We start from the raw sequence: 22,025 nt of genomic DNA on the forward strand, positions 1-22,025 counted from the left end.
GTATGATTAGAACTTTGCCAGTATTTAAGAATAATATTACTGAATTTTAAATATTAATGTGGTACTTGGGGCTGTATTGTAAGCACAGCTATAGTTGGGTATGTTTGTAGAATAAGTTGACCACTAAGTTAATTTATATGTGTGAGGCTCAGTACTATTGGTTTGTTTATTATTATTTCTGTGATATGATTGATAATTGGGATCATGAATCAGTTATTGACCTATTTTTGGCAAGTGTTTTCTGTTTTCAGTTTTAGGGAATGTGGGTGGGGAATGAACCATAATGATATGGAGAACTGTTTATTGCCACTGAGTGGCAATAAGGCAATAGGCTCCTTTGCCTATTGTAATTTTCAGGAGAGAGGATCATGTGAGTGAGTACAAGGTTGTTTTAGGGTCTTTGAGCACCCTTACCTGGGACTAATTCTTCCTGGAACCAGTCACAGTTGGTGGATATGTAATAGCACTGTTACATGACTACCAGCCAAGCAAGTTGATGGATTTGCCATATTTTGGTTGGCTTCTGGTCTGGGTATATTTTTCATTTAGAAATGTTGTTGGGTGACCCCATGTTTTAATCTTCATGGACTGAAAAGATAAGCAGAGGCTTCCTCTTCAGGCTACTCATTTACTGTTTGCTTTCCTATGTGCATTTGGAGTTCTGTGATTTTAAGAGCTCTTCATAGGGAATGTGTGCATATTGCATTGTAAGAGAAGAGCACCCTTTTCTCCTTTGTGTGTTTTCAGGTCATGAGCTCCTACTGACCATATGCTCCTGGAACTTTGAGCCCGTCCCTCCCATTTCTATTCTAAGGGAACTTGGGGAATTGAGCTAGGACTGGACTATAAATTCAGGTGCCAGTGTCCACTCTGACAGGGTTGTTTCAAAGGAGACATCTTCTTTGAACCATCATAGGAGTGGTGGGCAGGTATGGGACAAAACTCTCCCTTTGCTCAATTCCTTCTTTCCTTCCTTTCTAACTTCCTTTTAATGTGTTCCTAGGGAGTGAATTGAGGTGACAACTGAGTTATACTCCCAGCCTCTTTTTTTTTAAATTTTGAGGCTATCTCGCTAAGTTGTTCAGGTTGGTCTTACTTAAACTTGTGATCCTCCTGTTTCAGCCTCCCGAGTTGCTGCATTTGTAGGTGTGTACCAGTGTGCTCAGTTGCTTTGCTTATTTTCTTGATAGCCTGGAGATATTCCGTGTGGGGATGTGTGACTCCCACCTGTGTCTGTGTTGTGAGTGGGTGAGAGGGAGGAATTGCCACAATTGCTGATCCCCCCTCAGGGCTGTTATTGATGTCCTTCTAAGAATCTGGGACCGGCAAAGGCTTCAGACTGGAGCAGGATAGAAGAGGAGACATTTGCGGGGACTGTCTTCAACTGTGCTGCTGTACTTTAAAAGAAGGCAGAAATGACAAAATAAGGCTCTTTCTTGAGCAGTGAATTCCCTCTGAAATAATAGCACTAAGCCTTCATCGTTCCTCTAGCAATGCCTCAAACTGGTTTTGGGGAAAGTGCTTTGTAAATTGGAAAAAAGGTGAACAAATGGAGGTGGTATTTTGTTAGTTATGATGTTTCTCATAAATAACAAGGTGGCAGTTGTTATTTAAGATATCCTCCAGGTATCTTCTGGAGCCTGGGCTCCCCATTTCAGGGAGTGGATTGATACATGGAAAGCAGTTAGAGCAGTGGCTGGCACATGGCAAGTGCTATAAAAGTGTTGGCAAATATTATTCACAAAGTAAGCTGTAACTAAGCAGGCAGTGATGGGGAAAGTGCTACTACTGGTGTCTGGAAAGTTCTGAGGCCTGTTTTTATGGTTTGTTAACTAATCACTATACCTGCCGTTTGTATAAGGCCCCTAAATGTGTAATCTGCATTGTGTGCATTTTGTTTTCTTGTTCTCTCTTAGCGTTGAGGTGTGCTAGGTACTCACACGGTTATTGAAGGCATGAAGTTGCTTGAACTCTGATCGGGATATGGAATAGGCAGTTCTCCTGTGACACCTTTGTTTTGTCTTTCAGCCCTGGGCATTTCCTGCTCGAGAGTTCCTTCGCAAGAAGCTGATTGGGAAGGAAGTCTGTTTCACGATAGAAAACAAGACTCCCCAGGGGCGAGAGTATGGCATGATCTACCTTGGAAAAGGTGAGCGGCAAGGAGGAGTGCACTCATGGAGTGTAAAATTCCTCTGAGGGGGCATTTCATGTGGTGGCAGTCTACTGTGGAGGTAGCTTGAGGAGTTGGCTGTAGGTGGCATTGGAGATGCATCAGGTACTGGGCACATGGCGCATAGATGCACAGGCACGACCCCGCAGTCCTGCTCCTTGTTTACTCCTGTGCTGCTTTCTTGGCGTGGTTTGAGGTGGATGTGGAATAGCGTAGCAGTCTGTCTCCTGTTTAGGCAACCAGGTTGTGGAACTTAATGGCTCTGTGTTTCTAGGTCAGAGTGCTCATTGAATTCCTATAGATTTTCTATGTTGCATCCTCTATTTTCTTTATCTTGTGGCTTTTCTTCTCTTCCTGGGGACTCTTTAGGAAAGGAAGATCTGTTCAGGGCTTTTCATTTTTTTTTTCCTGGCCACATGTTTTGTAAGAATTGAAAGAACACAGGCTTTAAAAAGATAGTATATATAAAGATAAAGTTTTAAAAGATGGTACATGTAAAGTGCCACCTCTGGCATGGTGTGTGTACTCAGTGAATATGTGCATGTGCATGTGTGCATGCTCCTGTTGTTTAGCTGGGCTAGATGGCTAATGGGATGTGAGGTATTATGGTCTTCTTGGCTTAGGTGGAGGGGGAGAGTAAGATTGGGCATGGAGTTTCAACAGATATAGGACATTGAAAGAATTGATAAAATATGGAAAGCAACATGATGAACATGAACAGTTTGAGAGCATATTTTTAAAAAGTTTCCTGTGATTCTTAAAAACAAAACAGAACAAAACAGAAGCAACCCTAACATCTCATGCAGCTAAGCTGTCTTAGATCATCTATTTGACTTGTGTAGTCAGAGCTGGAGGTAAACAAGCCAGGTTGAGTGGTGAGACTAATGACATCCTGTTAAGACTGATTATAATTGTGGAGATATTTCAAAAAGTGAGTTGGAAATGAACTTGGAGGCATCTTATTCAGTTTCTTTCTCTTTTTAGGGTGGGGGAAAAAATGGTAGAATTTGAGGTTAGCCCAGGACTTATTAGAAAAGGGATGATCAGTTTTCTCACTTTTGAAGACAACATGGTCATCCATCTGCTCTGAATACTATCCCCCAATTGTGATTTGATCAGAATCTTAATTTGATAAGTAATTGAGCAAGAATGAGGTCTGTGGTTTTCAAATTTCTTTTTTGATTCCTTATGTACCCACATTTTTGTTGCCTCCTTTGAGGGTTCAGCCTAGGGGAATATATTTTTCTCCATTTTTGAAGGAGCATTTGGAATTCAACTTTTTAGAAATGGGCCATTTCTGAGTGGTCTGTGCCAACTAATGTGGGATAGCATTGTCGATGGGCTGGTTTTGTGACTGCGCATCTTATTTGTACTTGGGCTTCATTCTTTCTACCCCCTGACCTCTTGACATCTCAGTGTTCAACCTTTCCTAATTGTTGAATCCTTCCTTTTGATTTTACACTCTTGGGATTCCTGTTGCTTTGAAGGAACCAGTGTGATCTCTACTAATATTAGTTACATGTGTGTCTGGCTTCAGCGTTAACCTCCATAGAAAGAACAGATGATCCACCCTGAGCCTCAGACTTGAGTGTTCTTCATATAAATATCATTCTCTTCAACTTTGGTAGGGAAAGAGGCTTACAATTTGCTTCTGCAGACTTTTTGGCATTCTACTAGTGAGGCATTCAGGTTGGGCTTGGGAGTGTATGCACTCATTACTGTTTATGAAAGTTGATGTATAGTGTACTGAATATAAATCTTAAACAATCTTTTTCTGTGCTGACATTACCTATAAGCTAGACTGCTGTGTTTCAGTTTATCTAGGAGCTTGTTATCTGCCATATTAAAGATTTTTATGTGGTGATTCCCTCCTAGATGTCTTTTCTTTATCGTTTTAGCTGACAAGCAAAGATTTAAGAGAATATTCCCAGCTTAAAAACTTTTTCAATAGTATGGAAATGCAATTAATGTTTCAAGTGCCTGAATAGAACCTCATCAGGTTGAGTTTTATGTTTAACTTCATTTTTCTTGGCTGCTGTGTGAGATAAGGAATCTAAGACACTGTCTTCTGAGAACCTCTATGAGAGCAAGATACTTTCTTTCTCTTTTTGTCTTGGTGTCTTCTTGGAGTGGGACATTGTGGAGAGGAATTAGACTTTGAGGTGTGAAGTGATACACAACCCTAAATGAATGTGTCTATCCCTCCAAGGTGAGGGAACTAGCTTTTTCTTACTTCTGCCATGCACTTGGCTAGGTGTCTGGTGATTTACGTATATTATTCAATTCTCCCAAGAACCGGTGGAGGCTGGTGCTGTCCCTACTCGAAGGGTGAATGAATTAGGATGCTGAGAAATCTTGTCTAAGCTGCTAAGCAGTGGGTCTGTGTTCATCTCTAGCTTTGCTTTCCTTTGGTTATTGCTTCATGCTCTTCTGAGCAGCCTGCCACATGTGTCTTGCTTTCTTGTCAGTCTCCTGTGGTTCCTGAGATTGCCTTTGACCTGGGAGTTACACTAGAAAATTAGAAACAAAGTCTTGAGAAGATGGATAAGTCTTTGGGTCCTCAAATCTAGACATGTGGGAAGATGAGGTCTTCTGAAAAGCTCAGTGCTGCACTGAGGCCTGTCCAGTTCTCTGGCAGCATCATTCCTTGAAGAACTGAGTGTGAAAGTGGTCTGTCCACTGGAGCTCTGTTGCTAGTGGAGGCAGGTTTGATTCTTAGTTTTTCTTGTTTAATTTTCTTGTTTTCCTCCTCAGATACTACCGGGGAAAACATTGCAGAGTCACTGGTTGCAGAGGGCTTGGCCACCCGGAGAGAAGGCATGAGAGCTAATAAGTAAGTATCCAGCACTTGTTTGTCCCTGTGTCCTTCTTGAGATGTCAAAGGAGATAAGATGTTCAACTGTTAATTGGCTTGGCTACATTTTTGTTCCTGTTCCCTCATATAAAATGGATAATTTTAGGTGCTTTCTGAGATATTCTTACCTATGGATTGTTTTGAACCAGGAGATCATTAAATATTCATTAATGGTGTTTGATTTGTGTATCTTCTTAAAAAATAGGGTTTGAGACTAGGCAGTTCTATTCTTCATGTTCGTGAGTCTATATAGGTCTTAGACTGTAGATATTCAGTTGAAGAGAATTTTTCCACCTGTTCAGACCTAAATATTTATTGAGCACTTACTGTGTTCTAGTCACTGAGAGTATAGCAGTGAACCGATTTAGGCTCTGTTAGCATTCTAATGGGGGGACAGACAATAAATAGATATATGAAGTCATATTGGGTGCAAGGAATCGTGCAGTGAGAAGTCAAGCTGAGTGAATAAATAGTATTCAAAGCAAAATCTGAGGAAACTGACATGGCCACGATTGTTCTGTTTTGAGGGTTAGGAAAAATTTCTCTCTCTTCAAAGCCTTTTAAATTTGTTTGGTCTATGAATCTTTAGATACTTAATTAGTAGGTAAAAATATGTTTGTTTAGCTAATGGCAGTGTGAACTTGTTAGAAGGGAGTGTTAGGTGTGTAAGGTTTGTAGTACATGTATCATGTGTAAGTTCACTAGTGTTAGCTCTCATTAGGATAGATGCAGCTGGCTTTAATTAACACTTTAGTCTCTGAAAAGTGATATGTTACATCAGTAATTTAGAGTCTGTAAACATGCTGTTTAAATCATTAAGTCCTCGCTGTAGTATATGACTATAGTAGTTGAAGAAAAGGCTTTGGATAAATATTTGCATGGGGTGTACTGAAGATGAGATTGAGCAAAGGCCTCATAGACTTTGGGGGCTGCATCATTCACCTTTGGGCCTTTCTGATCGCTCGGAGACATTTGCTGGACTCCATAATTGGTGTGTATACATGTGGAATTTGTTGAATTACGATATTTGTTTTAGGTGGTGTTTTTGGAAGCATGCTGCAGTTCTAACTTAAGGACAATTACTGGCATGATTACTGTTGCAGTGTTTTTTTGGGAATTCAGTTTGCAACCAGAATGTGTAATAAAAAAAAAAAAATCCCACTACAGTTTTGTACCATCTCAACAAAGAAATCTCCGCTGGAGTACTAATCCCTCTAAACATAAAGTCTCCTTTTCTCAGTTTCTGTGTTTTTATCTCTCTTGCTACATTTTCTGTCTAACGCTGGCTGTGATTTTGGATCTCTGAGGACATGGTTGCCTTTTGGGTAGGGGTAAGGAAGAGAGGTATGCTTGAGCTATGGCAGGTCGTTCTTGCTTAGCAGTTCCTACTGATCAAGGTGGGAGGAGATTCAGTTTATGTGTATAGCTGTTGATGGTACCAGTTTTTCTTGAGATTGTATAAAGCCCTTGGAGTTCATTGCTCCCTAATGTTAGTTCAAATATGAAGAGGGGAGCCATTTTTAGTGCCTCCCTGCTTTTTTTTTTTTTTTTTTAAACTTGCTTTGATCTGTCTACTTTTTGGCTGTTCTGGTATATAGTTTGGTTTTCTACCTGTTTAGGGGAGGAGGCTTTATTTTCAAACCATATTTTGCCTAGCTGGCCTGATTGAATGGCTAGTTAGCTTTGGGACAACATTTTCTGTTTACAGCAATGTTTGCTGTATGCGCCCCAGCCTTGTTTTGTGGATTGAGAGAGAGTAAGGGCAGTTCTTAGCCACCTTCCCTGCATTGTGTCCTACTGTGCTATGCCTGGCTTCTAGTTCCTGAATCTGAGATGGTTGTTAAATGAAGCTGTATCCCCTGGAGTGGCTCCCCTCTGAGCCACTGACTTGCTGTCTTTGACTCACCCATGGTGGCAGTATTCAGAGTGTGTTCTTTAGGTCTTCTCATTATATGTTCTTAGAATCCAATTTGTTTCAAGAAACAAATTTGGAATCTGGAAATTATGCTCATGGTGATTTCGTGGTTATAGGTTTGAGTCGTTAAGCCATAGGTCTTAAACAAATGCTTTGGTTTCTTCCAGGGAAGAACATGCTTAAAAAAAACCTAGTGGCTAAGAGCAGTTGGTTTCTGTTTATGAACTCAATAACCAAGCTTTTTTGTTTTTTATGTCCTAGCCCTGAGCAGAGCCGGCTTTCAGAATGTGAGGAACAAGCAAAAGCAGCGAAGAAAGGGATGTGGAGTGAGGGGAATGGTTCACACACCATCCGGGACCTTAAGTATACCATCGAGAACCCAAGGCACTTTGTGGACTCACACCACCAGAAGCCTGTCAATGGTAGGCTGGCAGGAAGAAACAGCTATAACTCAGGGTGATTTCTTTCTATTTGCTCTCTTTGCTTCTTGAGGTTTATAGGCTCTAGTGAGTCTTTCTTCTGCTTATTTAGTATCCAAGGGAATTCCTTAAGGGTAAAATGACACGATGGCATTTTGGAGTTTGAATTGTGTTCATGCAGATTATATCAGGTATATTTCTAGTTATTTGCCATTAACAGGCAAGTAGTTGTTGGTATTTTACACATTGTGTGAATCTCTCTGTCTCTAAAAGAAAGCTACTTAAATACTACCCCTGCTACTTAGAGGTAGAAACATGTAGTCCATATATATATTCATATGCTATATAGTTTTTGGTCCCACTTTGAGACCTAACTACAGACTTAGTAAAGTAAAAGTATTATCAATCCTGAGTCATTGTTTTTTCTGGCACAGGGTATGTGGTGAGCATTCTAGATTTTGGATGACAAAGCTTTGGTGTGAGCGATGAGGTACCAGAAGGTTCAGAAGACAAAAGCAGTTTTTAGCTGTTTTCCCTGGATTGGTTCTTGCAAACATTCATGATGTGCCAGTGCATCCTCACTTCTCAGAGGGAGGCTTTCTCAGGGTTTGGGGGAGAATTACTGGGTTATATGCAATTTGATTGGGCATTGTTTATCCTTCTCATGGCTTTTTCATAAGTTGTTTATTCTGTCATGCAGCTATCATCGAGCACGTGCGGGATGGCAGTGTGGTCAGGGCCTTGCTTCTCCCAGATTACTACCTGGTTACAGTCATGCTGTCAGGGATCAAGGTCAGACCATAAACTGGGGTACATGGTGTGTATGGGATTGGTAGAAGTGTTTAGTTATAGGTATATTTCTGTACCTGGGACTTTGGATCTCTATTTCCTTCTTGATATTGTTCATTAACCAGAGTTCTTTTATACTTATTTTGGTTTAAATGTTGTAACACAACATTTCTAATCAGATCAAATACCTTTTTTAAAAAATAATTGAAAGCACTCAACCTGTTTGAAATGGAAGATTGTTGAGTGTAAACCTAGAGGAGGAGGAATAAGTGACTCTGAAGTTTGCTGAATATGGCTTATATTAATTCAGAAATACCCGTTTGGTTTTTCAGTTTTTATTTTTGGTACTGGGGATTGAACACAGGGGTGCTTTACCACCAAGCTACATCCCCAGTTCTTTTCATTTTTTATTTTGAGAGAGGGTTGCTGAAGATCTCACTAAGTTACTGAGGCTGGTCTTGGACTGGTGATCCTCCTGCCTCAACTTCCAGAGTCACTAGGATTACAGGTGTGCACCACTGCACCTGGATCCTATTTGGATTTTTAAGAGATTGGGGATTAAAATCTAGGCCCTGGCAAATCTTCTCTTGATATGGGTATATTGAGGCCTCCCTGAGCTTAGCCTGTAGCAGGTTTGGTGTGGAAAAGGCTTGGGTAGGGTAAGAGAGCCGTCTCTCATTGGTCTGCCTTCCCATCCTGCCTTATTCTCCTTCAGTGCCCAACTTTTCGTCGGGAAGCAGATGGCAGTGAAACACCGGAGCCTTTTGCTGCAGAAGCCAAATTTTTTACTGAGTCGCGACTGCTTCAGAGAGACGTTCAGATCATCCTGGAGAGCTGCCACAACCAGAATGTTCTGGGTACCATCCTTCATCCAGTGAGTGTGCACATGCAGCCTCGGTTGTGATGGGCTACGAATGTACTCGGGCTTTGAAGAGCTGCAGTTTGCTTCTCTCTTCTTTCACTCTGTGTTTGTAACATCCATTTAAATATTTTGGAAGGATTACCATCTAATGATTTTGAAGCATTTTTTAGGGAGATATTATTTGTCTAATAGAATTGGACAGATCTGGGCAACTTCCTACCCTTAGGAAGTTAATGTCAAATGTTGCTGAGTTCATAAGGGGAAGAGGACTTTATCACTTATTTTCCCAAATGCTTGATCCTGAAGGTGCCAATTGGAAATGCTGGAGATGGCCACATAAGGTAGAATGTGTAATGATATTGTGGAGTAGGGTCAGTGAGGCTCTTTAGGTCAAGAAGTCAGCTGAGTATTGGTAGATCAGTGATGAGGAAACTAATGCATGGAACAATTATTTTCTGTATTTCAGGCCTTATCCAGTTACTTCTTCACTCTGAGCAGGAACTTGGTTCTAATGTACTTAAAGTTCTTATTTATGAGAATTTTACCCTATTGTTTACTGTGGTAGTTAGGTTGTTCTTGGACAAAAAATGACCTTGTTTTTTGACAACTAAGTTAGTTTTCATTATTGTAACCTATCTGTAATACAGAGTTAAACTACTGTTACTTTTTTGGTTAGATAATTCTTCCACGATAGTACTTTCAGAAGCCTGGGAGGCTTGGTTTGGAGTGTGCCAAGGCCACGTCTGTTTCTTCTGGAGTGCCGAGTGTCTGACCACGCCCAGCCAGATGGCTCTGTGTAGAATAGGAATTGTAATTCACTGAGCAAGGTGTATCTTAAGCCATTCCTTTACCCAGCCTGTTCTTGAACCTCTGCTTATAGAAAGAGGAAAAAGTGCTGATCTTAGGGAAGGAAGGAGTAGGTGTAATTCTACTAAAGATTAACTTCCTTCTCTACCCCAAGAAGAGCTATAGAAATGTCAATTCCATTCAATGCTACTAACATTCATCCTACTCCTATTAAGTGAGAGATACTATGCTGGCTGTTGTCTAGATATGAAATCAATGCTGTTGAGAGGAGTCTCAGAGTAGTATCTCCCATCTTAGAGATGGTTTCTTTTTATTTCTTACGGTGGTTTCTTAATGAGAGAAACTTTTTTTAAATTTTTTATATAGATTGTAGACATGTTTGATGTGTTAGAAATCTAGAGAAATAAATTCTTCTGCTCCAGAATCTAATCCATATCTGCCTTCTCATGCTGCTTGTTTCTCAGAACGGCAACATCACTGAACTCCTCCTGAAAGAAGGTTTTGCACGGTGTGTGGACTGGTCGATTGCAGTTTATACCCGGGGTGCTGAAAAGCTGAGGGCAGCTGAGAGGTAAGGTCTGTCAGGAAACCCTTCCAGCCAAGGAGCCTAGGCAAAGTAATCTAGCCATCTTCTATCACCCATGTGTGTCAGTGTCTCTTATTTCAATAAAGGTTTGGTGAATTCCAAAAGAAGGTAGGATCTCATACAGAGGACTGTCTTCAGTATTAGTCTTTAGGTTTAGTGTAATTCAGTGCTGGGTAGTAAGGGCTCAGATTTTTTCACTTTGACATTATTCTTCATGTGGTTCACTTTTTTAACATTTTCAGTTCATGTTTTTTCCCAAGTCCATATCTTTATTTCTGGATTTGGGGCATTTTGGGATAAAATAAGTTCAGTATTATTTCAGGACAATAAAATCACTTATTAGCTACTCCTAAACAGGTAGGCTGGAGCAGGGCTATGATGGAAAGGTTGAGCCTGTGGGTTCCAAAGTAGAACCATGTCATAATATGAGGCCTGATGCCCTAATTTACTTATAAGTATGTTTTCATCATAAGTGCTAATGCAACTCTGAGGCGCTATTGTCATGTTTCTGGCTTGGTGCTTTGTGATTAAAGCAGAAATAATTTATTTCCAGAAAACAGGCTGTAGAAAATCCAAAGATTCGCTATTTCAAGTGTCAAGGTCAAGTACTTCTGGATGTTTAGGTAAATTTCTTCCATTTGGTGGGGGTAGATGGAAGAAAGTAAAGCAGGTACCAAAAGTAGATACATGGAAATAATACTCAGGAGAATTTGAATCTCCACTTCCTAGCATGCTTATGATCAGAAGACAACAAATAGTCAGTGACAATGGTCTACTCTCAAGGCTTGTTTTGTTATATCAGAATCTTAATAATGATCTTGATAACTTTACATTTTTGTCATTGAGACCTACACCTAAGTAATGTACAACAGAAAAATAACTATAGTGTTTGTATCTTTTCTTAGATCTTCCACATCCCTTTGTACATGTTAGCAGAAATATTTGCAAGTTTTTAAGAATATAGATTTTAATGTGGCCCATTGATACTGCTTGTCTGACAAATGCACGTTTCACGTATTATTTGGAGGAGAAAAAAACAGTGATTACTTAAAAATTTTTTTTTTTTTTATGTTCTCCCATAATTACATTAGAAAGATATAATAACCTTGTTCAGTTCAGTGTTCCAGGTACTTCTGATTATTCTATGAGGTTAATTTCTTCTTCCATTTTTTTTTTTTTTGGGTGTATGTGTGTTCAGAAATTACTATTCTAGATCATTCTTTTGGTTGAGAATTTTGTTTTTTGAGTTTTTTAAGTTCCTGCCTCTTTGAAGAAAGTGAGTACAATTAAAGTAGTATCTACATGTTTCATAACATCTGCAGAAAATTTTATGGATTTTTTTTTGGAGGGTACTCATCATTATAAAACAGGCTTAGATCAGGGAATGCAGGGAATGCAAATCATATCTCAATATGTGATTACTTGCCTGCTGTTTTGCATACTATATTTGAGCTACATGCCTTGTTGGTAAAATTACATCCTCTCAATGGAAGTACTTTATGTATTTTATAACTAGTACATCCTGGTTTTTTCATTTTAGTGCGTGTTAAAAAAAAAAAAATGTTGCAATACTGTCTCCAGAAATAATAGTTCCTTTCCACAGCACATGCATTCACTCATTTGTAAATAGTTTAAGACAGCTGTTCATTGATTTTTTTTTTTTTTCTTTCCCCAATCTTTGCACATATTCAATTTCCCATTCTTAGTCTGACTCAGAAAATATCTACTGGGCTTAGTACTGGAAAATGAATTTCTAGCATCATTTTTTTTTTTTTTAAACTCCTACCAATGAACTTCTGTAAGGATTTTGTTTATTTTCCAGTTCTTCTTTAGATGGACTATGATAATGAGAATTTTGGATTCACATAGGATTTGATAGCCGATAACCTTTTTATATTTCAAATGGCAATTGAGCAGGTCTGTGCGCACATGTATGTGAGTTTTTCACATTTGAGACACCACTTACTCTTTGTTGCCCTACCTGTGGTAGTAGCCTCTCAGAAGATAATGGATAAATCACATTTAATTATCAGGGTGGATTTGTACTGTCCAAACTCAAACAGTTGCACACCTTGATCACAGTCTACCAATCATGAGTTTATGTATATAGGTATCTTGGATTTTTTCCATTTGCTGTACACTTTGGATATTTCCATTTGCTATCACTCTTAGTTCTGATTTGACTGGAAACTTACATGTCTGTAGGATAGGATAGGATTCTGTACTAACTGCTTCCATGATGGTGATGGATTCAGATGGAATGGTCTTGGTCTGGCTGAATGATCTTGCATTCCTGTTTTATTACCAGGTTTGCCAAGGAGCGCAGGCTGAGAATATGGAGAGACTATGTAGCTCCCACTGCTAATTTGGATCAAAAGGACAAGCAGTTTGTTGCCAAGGTGAGTCATTCTCAGCATGTTGATAAGCATAATGGACATGGCTAGGCAAGTGATAATATGAGGATTTGAACAAGTACAAATGGTGTAGTTCTTGAATATCTAAAGGCAAGCATGGTGTGTGTGTGTGTGTGTGTGTGTGTGTGTGTGTGTTTTGTAGGAAGTTTAGAAATGATAAGAATATTTACATTTCTCACTGTAAATTAGGATAACTTCATCATAAATTCACAGGTTAAACTTGCAGACACTGTCAGCTTGAAATACTTCTCATATTTTAAGGATGCTTTTTATATACTAAGCAAATGGCGTTCTCTCAGATTTACTGTGTCCAAGTATACATACGCTCGTGTTTCCCTTTATTCTATTTGGTAACTCGTGTGTGTGTGTGTGTAGTTTTTTTTTTTTTCTCCCCACCTCGAGAGTTCTCCTTAACTGATATGACAGAATCAGAACTGTTAACGGATGCTTTAAATGGTCTTATCAATGGTGCTGTAAAAAAAAAAATTTTTTTTTTTGGTTGCAGGTTTTGGTAACTTTAATGGTAGACATGTTGTCTGTGCCTTCCCAGAATGCTATAGTGTTTTACAACTTATTTTTTCTTTTGACAAAAGTTGCTGGAAATTTTGTCTGTTTATAGGCAAAAAGTGGTTATGTGCATATTCTTGGACAAGGAGGGCTTTCTCATCAATTAACCATCAGTTTAGAATGGACAGCCACTAGGTGGCACTGTCAGCCTGAAAAATTCTGAAACTGTTTATCTTAGAATGCTAAAATTTTAGCAAAGTCTCCAAGGAATTGGTAAATTTTTTCACTCTCTCTTTTATGATGCCCAAAGTAATAGGTCATGGAGTGCTCAAGTGTCCTCTTTCCTTCTTTTAGTAGGTGCTAAAGAGCTGTTAGGTTAGTCATAATCACCCCCTGTAGTAGACCTGAGTGGGGTTGTCCCTGGTGATTTTTCCTCTGTGCGTCTAATAGGTCGAGATGTAGATCAGAGGGCCTCTGCCTCCTTTCTGTGTGAGGAATATACTCGTGTGCATGGACTGCTTTACCTACTTGGAACTCACTTAGTTGTGCCTGTGTTTTCTGGAAGTTAAAATGTCGTTACTGAATCAAAGCCTAACCATTCACTCAACAAGGGAGGCAGGGGTTTAATTTTACCATCATTACTTTGAGAGTCTGTGGCATTAGTGATATCTGTGAGGCTTTGGAGAGTCCCATCACCTTGCCCTGTCTCTGTCAGCACGTCCTCACTTATAGAAAAACCTGGAAGATGAGTTTTGGGCTTTTGCTGGTTGGGGAACTAAGAGATTGCAGATGAAAGAAATTCAAAGGATTAGATGATTGGGCTGATAGCTTTATCATTTGTCTAAAGTATGATGTACTATCAACTAGAAAAGGGAGAAATGGCAGTAGGAGCATTTCTTCTACTCTTTAAAATCCTGGGGTGTATGGTGGCACATGCCTGTAATCCTAGCAACTTGGAAGGCTGAGGTAGGAATATCACAAATTTGAGGCCAACCTTGGCAACTTTAGGAGACCCTGTTTCAAATAAAAGGTTAAAAGGGCTGGAGATGTGGCTCAGCAGTAGAGGGCTTTGGGGTTGGGGGTGGGGAAGGAGATTTACCATGTTTTTAAAATTCTTAAGCGTATTTTTTTTTTTGAAAACAGGAAAAGTACATAAAGAGAGTAAGCAAAATACTCATATTACCTAAAACATTATGATGTAGCTGTTTTTCTAAACAGACTTGATCATATGGTCTTATCTCTAAATTGGAAGACCTATGGTTCTTAGGCCAAATCTGGCTCTGCCCTTGTTCGTATGACCTATGGATTTTTTTTTTTTTTAAATACACGACAGCGGAATGTATTACAATTCTTATTACACATATAGAGCACAATTTTTCATATCTTTGTATAAAGTATGTTCATGCCAATTCATGTCTTTATACATGTACTTGTTTTTTTTTCTTTTGCATTACAATTCTTATTACACATATATACCACAATTTTTCATGTCTCTGTATAAAGTGGGTTGACACCCAATTCGTGTCTTCATACATGTACTTTGGATAATGATGTCCATCACATTCCACCATCCTTGCTAATCCCCTGCCTCCTTCCTTTCCCTCCCTCCCCTCTTCCCTATGATCTATGGATTTTACACAGGAGAAAAACATTTTTTTGTGGTATATGAAAAATTTTCAAAATTAAATTTCATTATCATGAATAAATTGGAGCATAGCCATCTGTATTTGTTTAAATATTGTCTGTGGTTGTTTTCCTGACACAATGGCCGAGTTCTGTAGTTGTTATGGAGTTGTTGAAAACTCTTTGAGTTTAGCTTACAAAGTGTGAAATATTTGCTAATGGCATTTATATAAAGTTTGATGATCCCTGATCTGTTTCATTCTTACTCAGAGTGCCTTGCTATGAAATGAGGAGCTTGAGATAAAATGTTAGTCCCTGCACTACTTCCTTTGTCAAGAAAAATTTGAAGCTGGGAATACAGCTCAGTATGGGTCTAGCTTGCTTGAGGTCCTGGGTTTGATCCCCAGCAACCAATGCCCCCCATAAAAATTGAAGGGAAAGACTTGCTACAAAACATACCAGTAGTGCTCTTCCTATGTATGTAGTTGATTAATATTGTGGTATAAGTTCCTTATCTCATTGCATACTGACAGCTGCTTTAAGTAGTATCAGTCTGTACTCTTTTGTGCATAAATTTTACTTTTATAAATGCTTACTTTTAATACAGAAAAAAGGTAAGCTTTCTGTAGGCTTATTAACAAATGTAGTCCAATTTCTGTCTCTCTTGAGGCACATTCAGTTCTTTGCTAATTCATACCTGTGAATAAAATAATATATATATATATATTGTTATTTTTTTAAAAAATTTAGTTTTGGGTGTAACCACTTTCCTCTATTCCATGGGTGAAAATGAATTTAATTTTGTGACTCAAACATACATACTCACATGGGTACACATGTGCTCTTTCCCATCCTTCACATATGATTATATCATAATTTTGGTTAAATTAATATTCAGTATTTACTTTGTAAATGCTACTCACCACAGAGCTACATTTGTATAGCTTTCTAAAAAAACTTCTAATGTGCACATCATATTTATTTATTTATTAATTATTGTAGATGGACACAACACCTTTATTTTATTTATTGGTTTTCGTGTGGTGCTGAGGATCAAACCCAGTGCCTCACACATTCGAGACTAGTGCTCTACCACTAAGCCATAACCTCAGCCCCTATATCCATATAGATTTTGAAAGTAATTTTCATTTCCTGCACACTTTTTCATTTTCCCTATAATTAATGTTTTTTAACATTTATGTGTATGTATGTATATATATATATATATATATATATTTTTTTTTTAAAGAGAGCGAGAGAGAGGAGAGAGAGAGAGAATTTTTAATATTTATTTTTCAGTTTTCGGTGGACACAACATCTTTATTTTATTTTTTGTGGTGCTGAGGATCGAACTCAGTGCCCCGTGCATGCCAGGTGAGCGCGTTATCGCTTGAGCCACATCCCCAGCCCTGTATATAAATTTTTTAATATATTTTTTAAGTTATTGATGGACATAGTACCTCTATTTTATTTATTTATTTTTATATGATACCGAGGATCGAACTAATGCCTCACATATGCTAGGCCACTACTCCAGCTTCCATTTACGTATATTTTAAAATACATGCTGTTAATTCAATTCTCACACCTTCTACCTGTCTAAATTTTCTCTCAGGACATCCATTCAGTTTTATAATCTTATTTTAAAAATACTTTCTTGGAGCCTTGTGACCTGCACTAATTTTGTCCAGTTCCTCTCTTTGCCTGTTATATGTTTGTTTGGATTTCTTCATCATTATCCTGAGGGGGTTTCTTTGCTTTATTCTCTGGTTAGAACTATGCTTGTTGGATCCCATCACTTTTTCTTTATTCTTTATTAATTCATTTTGACAGCATACTTTTTCTGTAACTTCATGGCAGATGTGCTAAAGGTAAATTTTCTGAGACCTTTCATATCCATTCTCTAGTTAAACTTTATTGATAATTTAGCCGGGTATAGAATTTTATTTTGGAAGTTATTTCCAACAGAATTGTTAATTTATTATCCCATCATCTAGTTAAGATTTTTTTTCTTGTTTTTTAGAGTTTGAAACCATTTTGATTCCTTATTTTGTATAATTTGTTATTTTTTCTCTCTAGAGGGATTTAGCAAATTCTTTTTGATTCTAGCATTCTGACATTTCTCCATGATTTTATTCATATGTGAGTATATTATACTTAAATGTTTAGATCTTTGGTTTTGGACCTTTTTGCCTCCACCCAACTCTTTTGTTGAATTCCATCTAATTTGTCTGTCCTCCTTTTTCCTAGAACTCCCATTTATTATTTAAATGTTGGGCTTTGTGGGCTGGTATTCTTGTTTTTTTCTTTTATTTTCCTTGTCTGTTTTTTGTTCTTTTTATATCTCTTTCTGTTTATTTTTCAACCCTTCTCTTCTGTTCTTTAATTTCTAAGAGTTATTTTTTATTCTCTGAATGTTTTCTTTTTACTACTTAAAATAACATCTCGGACTGAGGCTGTAGCTCAGTGGCAGAGTGCATGCTTAGCATGCTTGAGGCACTGGGTTCGATCCTTAGCACCACATAAAAATAAACAAATAAAATAAAGACATTTTGTCTATTTACAACTACAAAATTTTTTTTTTAAATAACATCTAAAACTTATTATATGTGTGAGAAATTAATTTTCTTGAAGTGTTCCTTGTACACTCTCTGTATCCCTCTATTCCTTGGTTATTTTGGTTCTGCATTTTTCTTATTGCAGGCTTCCTCAGATATTTGATAATCCTTTGTCATTTCTCTTTCTTTGTTTTAGAATGAGGTATTAAGTACTGAGTTGGAAGCATTGAACTTAAGTGTGGGTTTAGGGCATACATCTTGAAATTCAGCAGCTTCTTACAGAGATTTGAAACCAATTCTAGCATTCGGCCCCATTTTAAATCCCATTTAAGATGTCTGATTTGACAGTTTGAGACTTTTGACAAGTTGGGGATAGTGAAGGAGACTTGACTGTAAATCAGATTGACCAGAGTGTTTTCTCACCACTGGCTCTGGATTTCACTTTTGTGAATATGTAGACTCAGTTGCATCTGTTTACTTTGTAGCTTCTAGAGTTTTGTGGCAGTATTCCGTATGTTATCATGTCTTTGTCCTCTTGGGCTTATATAGATACATAAATAGGTAAATATGTTTAGCAGAAAGAAGCAGAATAAACCTTTAAGCTTTCTTCTTTATCTGGCGCATAATATTCCATTGTGAAGCTGCACTATAATTTACTTAACCAGCTACCAATAAGTCAATATTCATGTAGTTGGCAGTTTTTCTAGTATTTAGAGAGTTTTATAAATCTCCATGTAAGTGGTATTTATTTCCTTAGAAATGATTTGGACCATATTTGTCAAATAGCTCTTCAGAAATGTTAACCTCTTCAGAGGGTATACCTGTCTTTATTTTCTAATATGTGATAGCATAGGGGTTAGCCAATTTTTTTTCTGAAAAGAATACAAAGTAAATATTTTAGGCTTCGCAGGCCATATGGTCCCTGTGCAGTGGGCTGCATGGCCATTGGATCATAGTTTGCCAACACTGGATATCAACACTGAATTAAAAAGGAAAAAATGATCCGTCTTATTTTTCATAACCTAGCATGCTGCTATAGTTCTACAGTCAATTTTTACACAATGTAAAATGTCTGTAAGTGCCTAATAACTTTTTTAAGGGAAACTAATAGTCTTCAGGTACCCAGGGTCCACACCCACATAGTTGAAAAGTCCCATGAGGTTTTGCTGAGGATTCTACTCTGAGAATCATGTGATTCTGAGGTCTTAGCAAATAGTGATTCTTTCTTCATCAGTCACTCTGTTTTTTTAAGGAGTTAATTGTATAGGGCACAGCTAAAATAACCTGAAGTGCCTACAAAAGCTAACCTCTGACTTCTTTAGCTGGGTGCCTCTGAGGCTCCTTAGTTGATTTCTGAAACTGATGCAAAACTATGGACCAGTGTTGGTTAAGAGGCTCACTCTGAGAAATTTGAAATTTAACCAAGTATTTCTCTTTTGAAAGACTGGTTTCCATTGTCTGCTTAAGCAGTCTTACTTCTCAAGGAATGAGATGCAAGGGAGGGCTCTCCTTGTCTCTCCAGGTTAGCAGAAAAGCATGTTCCCTTCACAGTGATTAGCTGAAGCCTGCCTGAGACTTTTGTGCCTGTCGTGGCCTGCCAGTTCCCTGCCTGCCTTCCCTGTGGCGTTTTAGCTGATCTGTGCTGTTTGTAGCCATATGGTCCCCTGAGCACGTGGCTTGGCTTCCCTGTCCCTGCTGCTGGATCTGTGGGCATTGCAGATTTCACAGACCTGAATAACATTGCTGAGGGGAGGGGAAGTGGAAGTATGTCCTCAAGAGGTGTCTTCTCACTGTCCTGCTGGTTAGAGGCTTTGTGCTTGGCTCTCTGTCCCTGTGTGATAGTTTAAAGAAACGGAGCCCCATACTGGGTGCTTTGAGACATTAAAAACCTGGAAGTATTTCCTGCCTTCAAGGAGCTTACCCTTTTGGACTTTTGCTTGGGAACCCTACATAGTTGATTGGCATTAGTGGCCAAGTCCACTTTTGTAGATCATAGCTATTAGCTATCTGTGGATGCATTTGAATGTAACTGGTTTTGTCCTGATTATTTATTGCTGTGCTTCCACTTGTACATGAGTTATTTAGCATCACAGCTGTAGATGGAGTCCCTTATTATGTCTCTGAGGCTTTCCCCCCAGTTTTTTTCTGTTGTAAAATTCACATAATATAAAATTTACTACCCTAATCATTTTAAATGTACAGTTCAGCGATATTAAGTATAGTCATATTGTTGTGCAGCTATCATCAGAATTCATCTTCAGGATTCTTTATCTTATAAAACTAAAACTATACCACTTAAATAATAATTGTCTCCCCATTCTTCGTTTTCATTAGCCCCTTGAAACTATCATTCTACTTTCTGTCTCTATGATATGGACTGCTCTAAGTAACTCATTTCAGTAGAATCATATGGTGTGTCTTTTTTGTAACTGGCTTATTTAGAATGTGTCTCCATACTTCATACATGTTATAGCATGTGTCAGAATCTCCTTGCTTTTTAAGGCCAAATAGTGATCCAGTCTATGTATACATTTTAAACTTGTTTGCTTATCTGTTGATGGATACGGGGCTTGTTTACACATTTTAACTATGGTGAACAATGCTGCCACAAGTTTGAGTGTAAAAGCATCTTTTGAATAACTTGTTTTCATTTCTTTTAAGTTATGTACCAAGAAGTGGATTGCTGGTGATTTTATCTTTAAGTTTTTGAGGAACTGCTACCCTGTACCATTTGTATCTCCATCAGCACTACACAAAGGTTCTGATTTCTCTACATCCTCTCTAACATTTGGTATTTTCTGGATTTGTGTTGCTGTTTTCTGTTTTGCTTTTGTTTTGGTACCAGGAATCGAAACCAGGGTGCTTAAGCGCTGATCCATATCCTCAGCTTTTTTAAAAATTTTGAGACAGGGGCTTGTGAAGTTGCTCAGGCTTTGCTAAGTTGCTGAGGATGGTCTCAACCTTGTGATCTTTCCTGCCTCAGCATCCTGAGTTGTTGGGATTATAGGCATGCATCACCATTCCTGGTCATCCCTATCCCTTTTTATTTTTATTTTTTTTGAGACAGGATCTCACTAAGTTGCTGAGGCTGGCTTTAAACTTGTGATCCTTCTGCTTAACTTCCTGAGTCACTGAGATTATAGGGGGTGGGGCGCCCTTGCTCTTGGCTCATGTTTTTATGATAGTAGCTATCTTAGTGGGTATAAAGTAGTATTTCATAATTTTGATTTGCATTTACCTTAATGATTAGTGGTGTTGAACATCTTTTCCTGTGCTTATTTATCATTTGAAAATCTTTATGTCTATTTTAAAGTTCTCTGTGTGCCCAGCTTTTAGTTTTTGTGATCAAATCTAGAGCCTTTTACCTATTTTTGAATTGTGTTGTTGTTGTTGAGTTTTAGGAATTCTATATATATTCTGGAAATTTGTTATCAGATATATGATCTGGAAATAGTTCCCATTCTGTGGGTTATTTTTATTTTGTTAGTAGTACTTTTGGTGTACAAATTTTTAAAACTTTTATGCTAATTTGTCTACTTTTTGTTGTTAAGTTGCCTGTTTTCTTTGTTGTCATATTCAAGAAATCATTGCCAAATATGAAGTTGTAAAGTTTTTGCCTTGTGAATTTTTCTAAGAATTTTGTAGTTTTAGACTTATGTATTTAAGTTATGGATGCACAATGAATTAGTTTTTAATATATGGTGTTAAATAAACATCCAACTTTGTTTTTTTTTTTTTTTTTGCATGTGGATATCCAGTTTTATCAGCATCATTTACTGAGAAGATTGCTCTTTTCTCATTGATGGTATTGACATCCTTGTCAATAATCATTTGACCATATAGCCAACAACTTTATTTCTGAACTGTATCCCAATGAGCTGTATGTCTCTTTTACCCTATAGTTTTGGTTACTGTAGCTTTGCAGTAAGTTTTGAAATCAAGAAGTATGTGTCCTCCAGCTTTGTTCTTCCCTTTTCAGTTTGTTTTGGTAATTTGTGGTCCCTTAAGATTTGATATGAATTTTATGATGAGTGTTCCTTTTCTTTTTTTTTAACTTTTTATTATTAGTTGTTCAAAACATTACATAGTTCTTGACATATCATATTTCATACATTTGATTCAAGTGGGTTATGAACTCCCATTTTTACCCCGTATACAGATTGCAGAATCACATCAGTTACACATCCACTTTTTTACATACTGCCATACTAGTGTCTGTTGTGTTCTATTGCCTTTCCTATCCTGTACTATCCCCCCTCCTCTCCCCTCCCATCTTCTCTCTCTACCCCATCTACTGTAATTCATTCCTCCCCCTTGTTTTTTTTCCCTTTCCCCTCACTTCCTCTTATATGTAATTTTGTATAACAATGAGGGTCTCCTTCCATTTCCATGCAATTTTCCTTCTCTCTCCCTTTCCCTCCCACCTCTCGTCCCTGTTGAATGTTAATCTTCTTCTCATGCTCTTCCTCCCTGCTCTGTTCTTAGTTGTTCTCCTTATATCAAAGAAGACATTTGGCATTT

The 22,025-nt window shown here is 38.0% G+C and overlaps 1 protein-coding gene across 1 annotated transcript in view; it reads left to right on the plus strand.

Moving 5' to 3' along the window:
* The window catches only part of Snd1 (staphylococcal nuclease and tudor domain containing 1), a 411,985-nt gene that overhangs the window by 38,715 nt on the left and 351,245 nt on the right, over nucleotides 1–22,025 (plus strand). The window contains exons 3-9 of the mRNA XM_015488306.2: nucleotides 2,029–2,149; nucleotides 4,925–5,003; nucleotides 7,201–7,361; nucleotides 8,059–8,150; nucleotides 8,863–9,021; nucleotides 10,281–10,387; nucleotides 12,711–12,801. Of these exons, the coding sequence (XP_015343792.2) occupies nucleotides 2,029–2,149; nucleotides 4,925–5,003; nucleotides 7,201–7,361; nucleotides 8,059–8,150; nucleotides 8,863–9,021; nucleotides 10,281–10,387; nucleotides 12,711–12,801 (810 nt within the window). The remainder of the gene's footprint in view (nucleotides 1–2,028; nucleotides 2,150–4,924; nucleotides 5,004–7,200; nucleotides 7,362–8,058; nucleotides 8,151–8,862; nucleotides 9,022–10,280; nucleotides 10,388–12,710; nucleotides 12,802–22,025) is intronic.

The sequence above is a fragment of the Marmota marmota genome, unplaced genomic scaffold, assembly GCF_001458135.2.
Source record: "Marmota marmota marmota unplaced genomic scaffold, marMar, whole genome shotgun sequence".
NCBI classification, from domain to species: domain Eukaryota; kingdom Metazoa; phylum Chordata; class Mammalia; order Rodentia; family Sciuridae; genus Marmota; species Marmota marmota.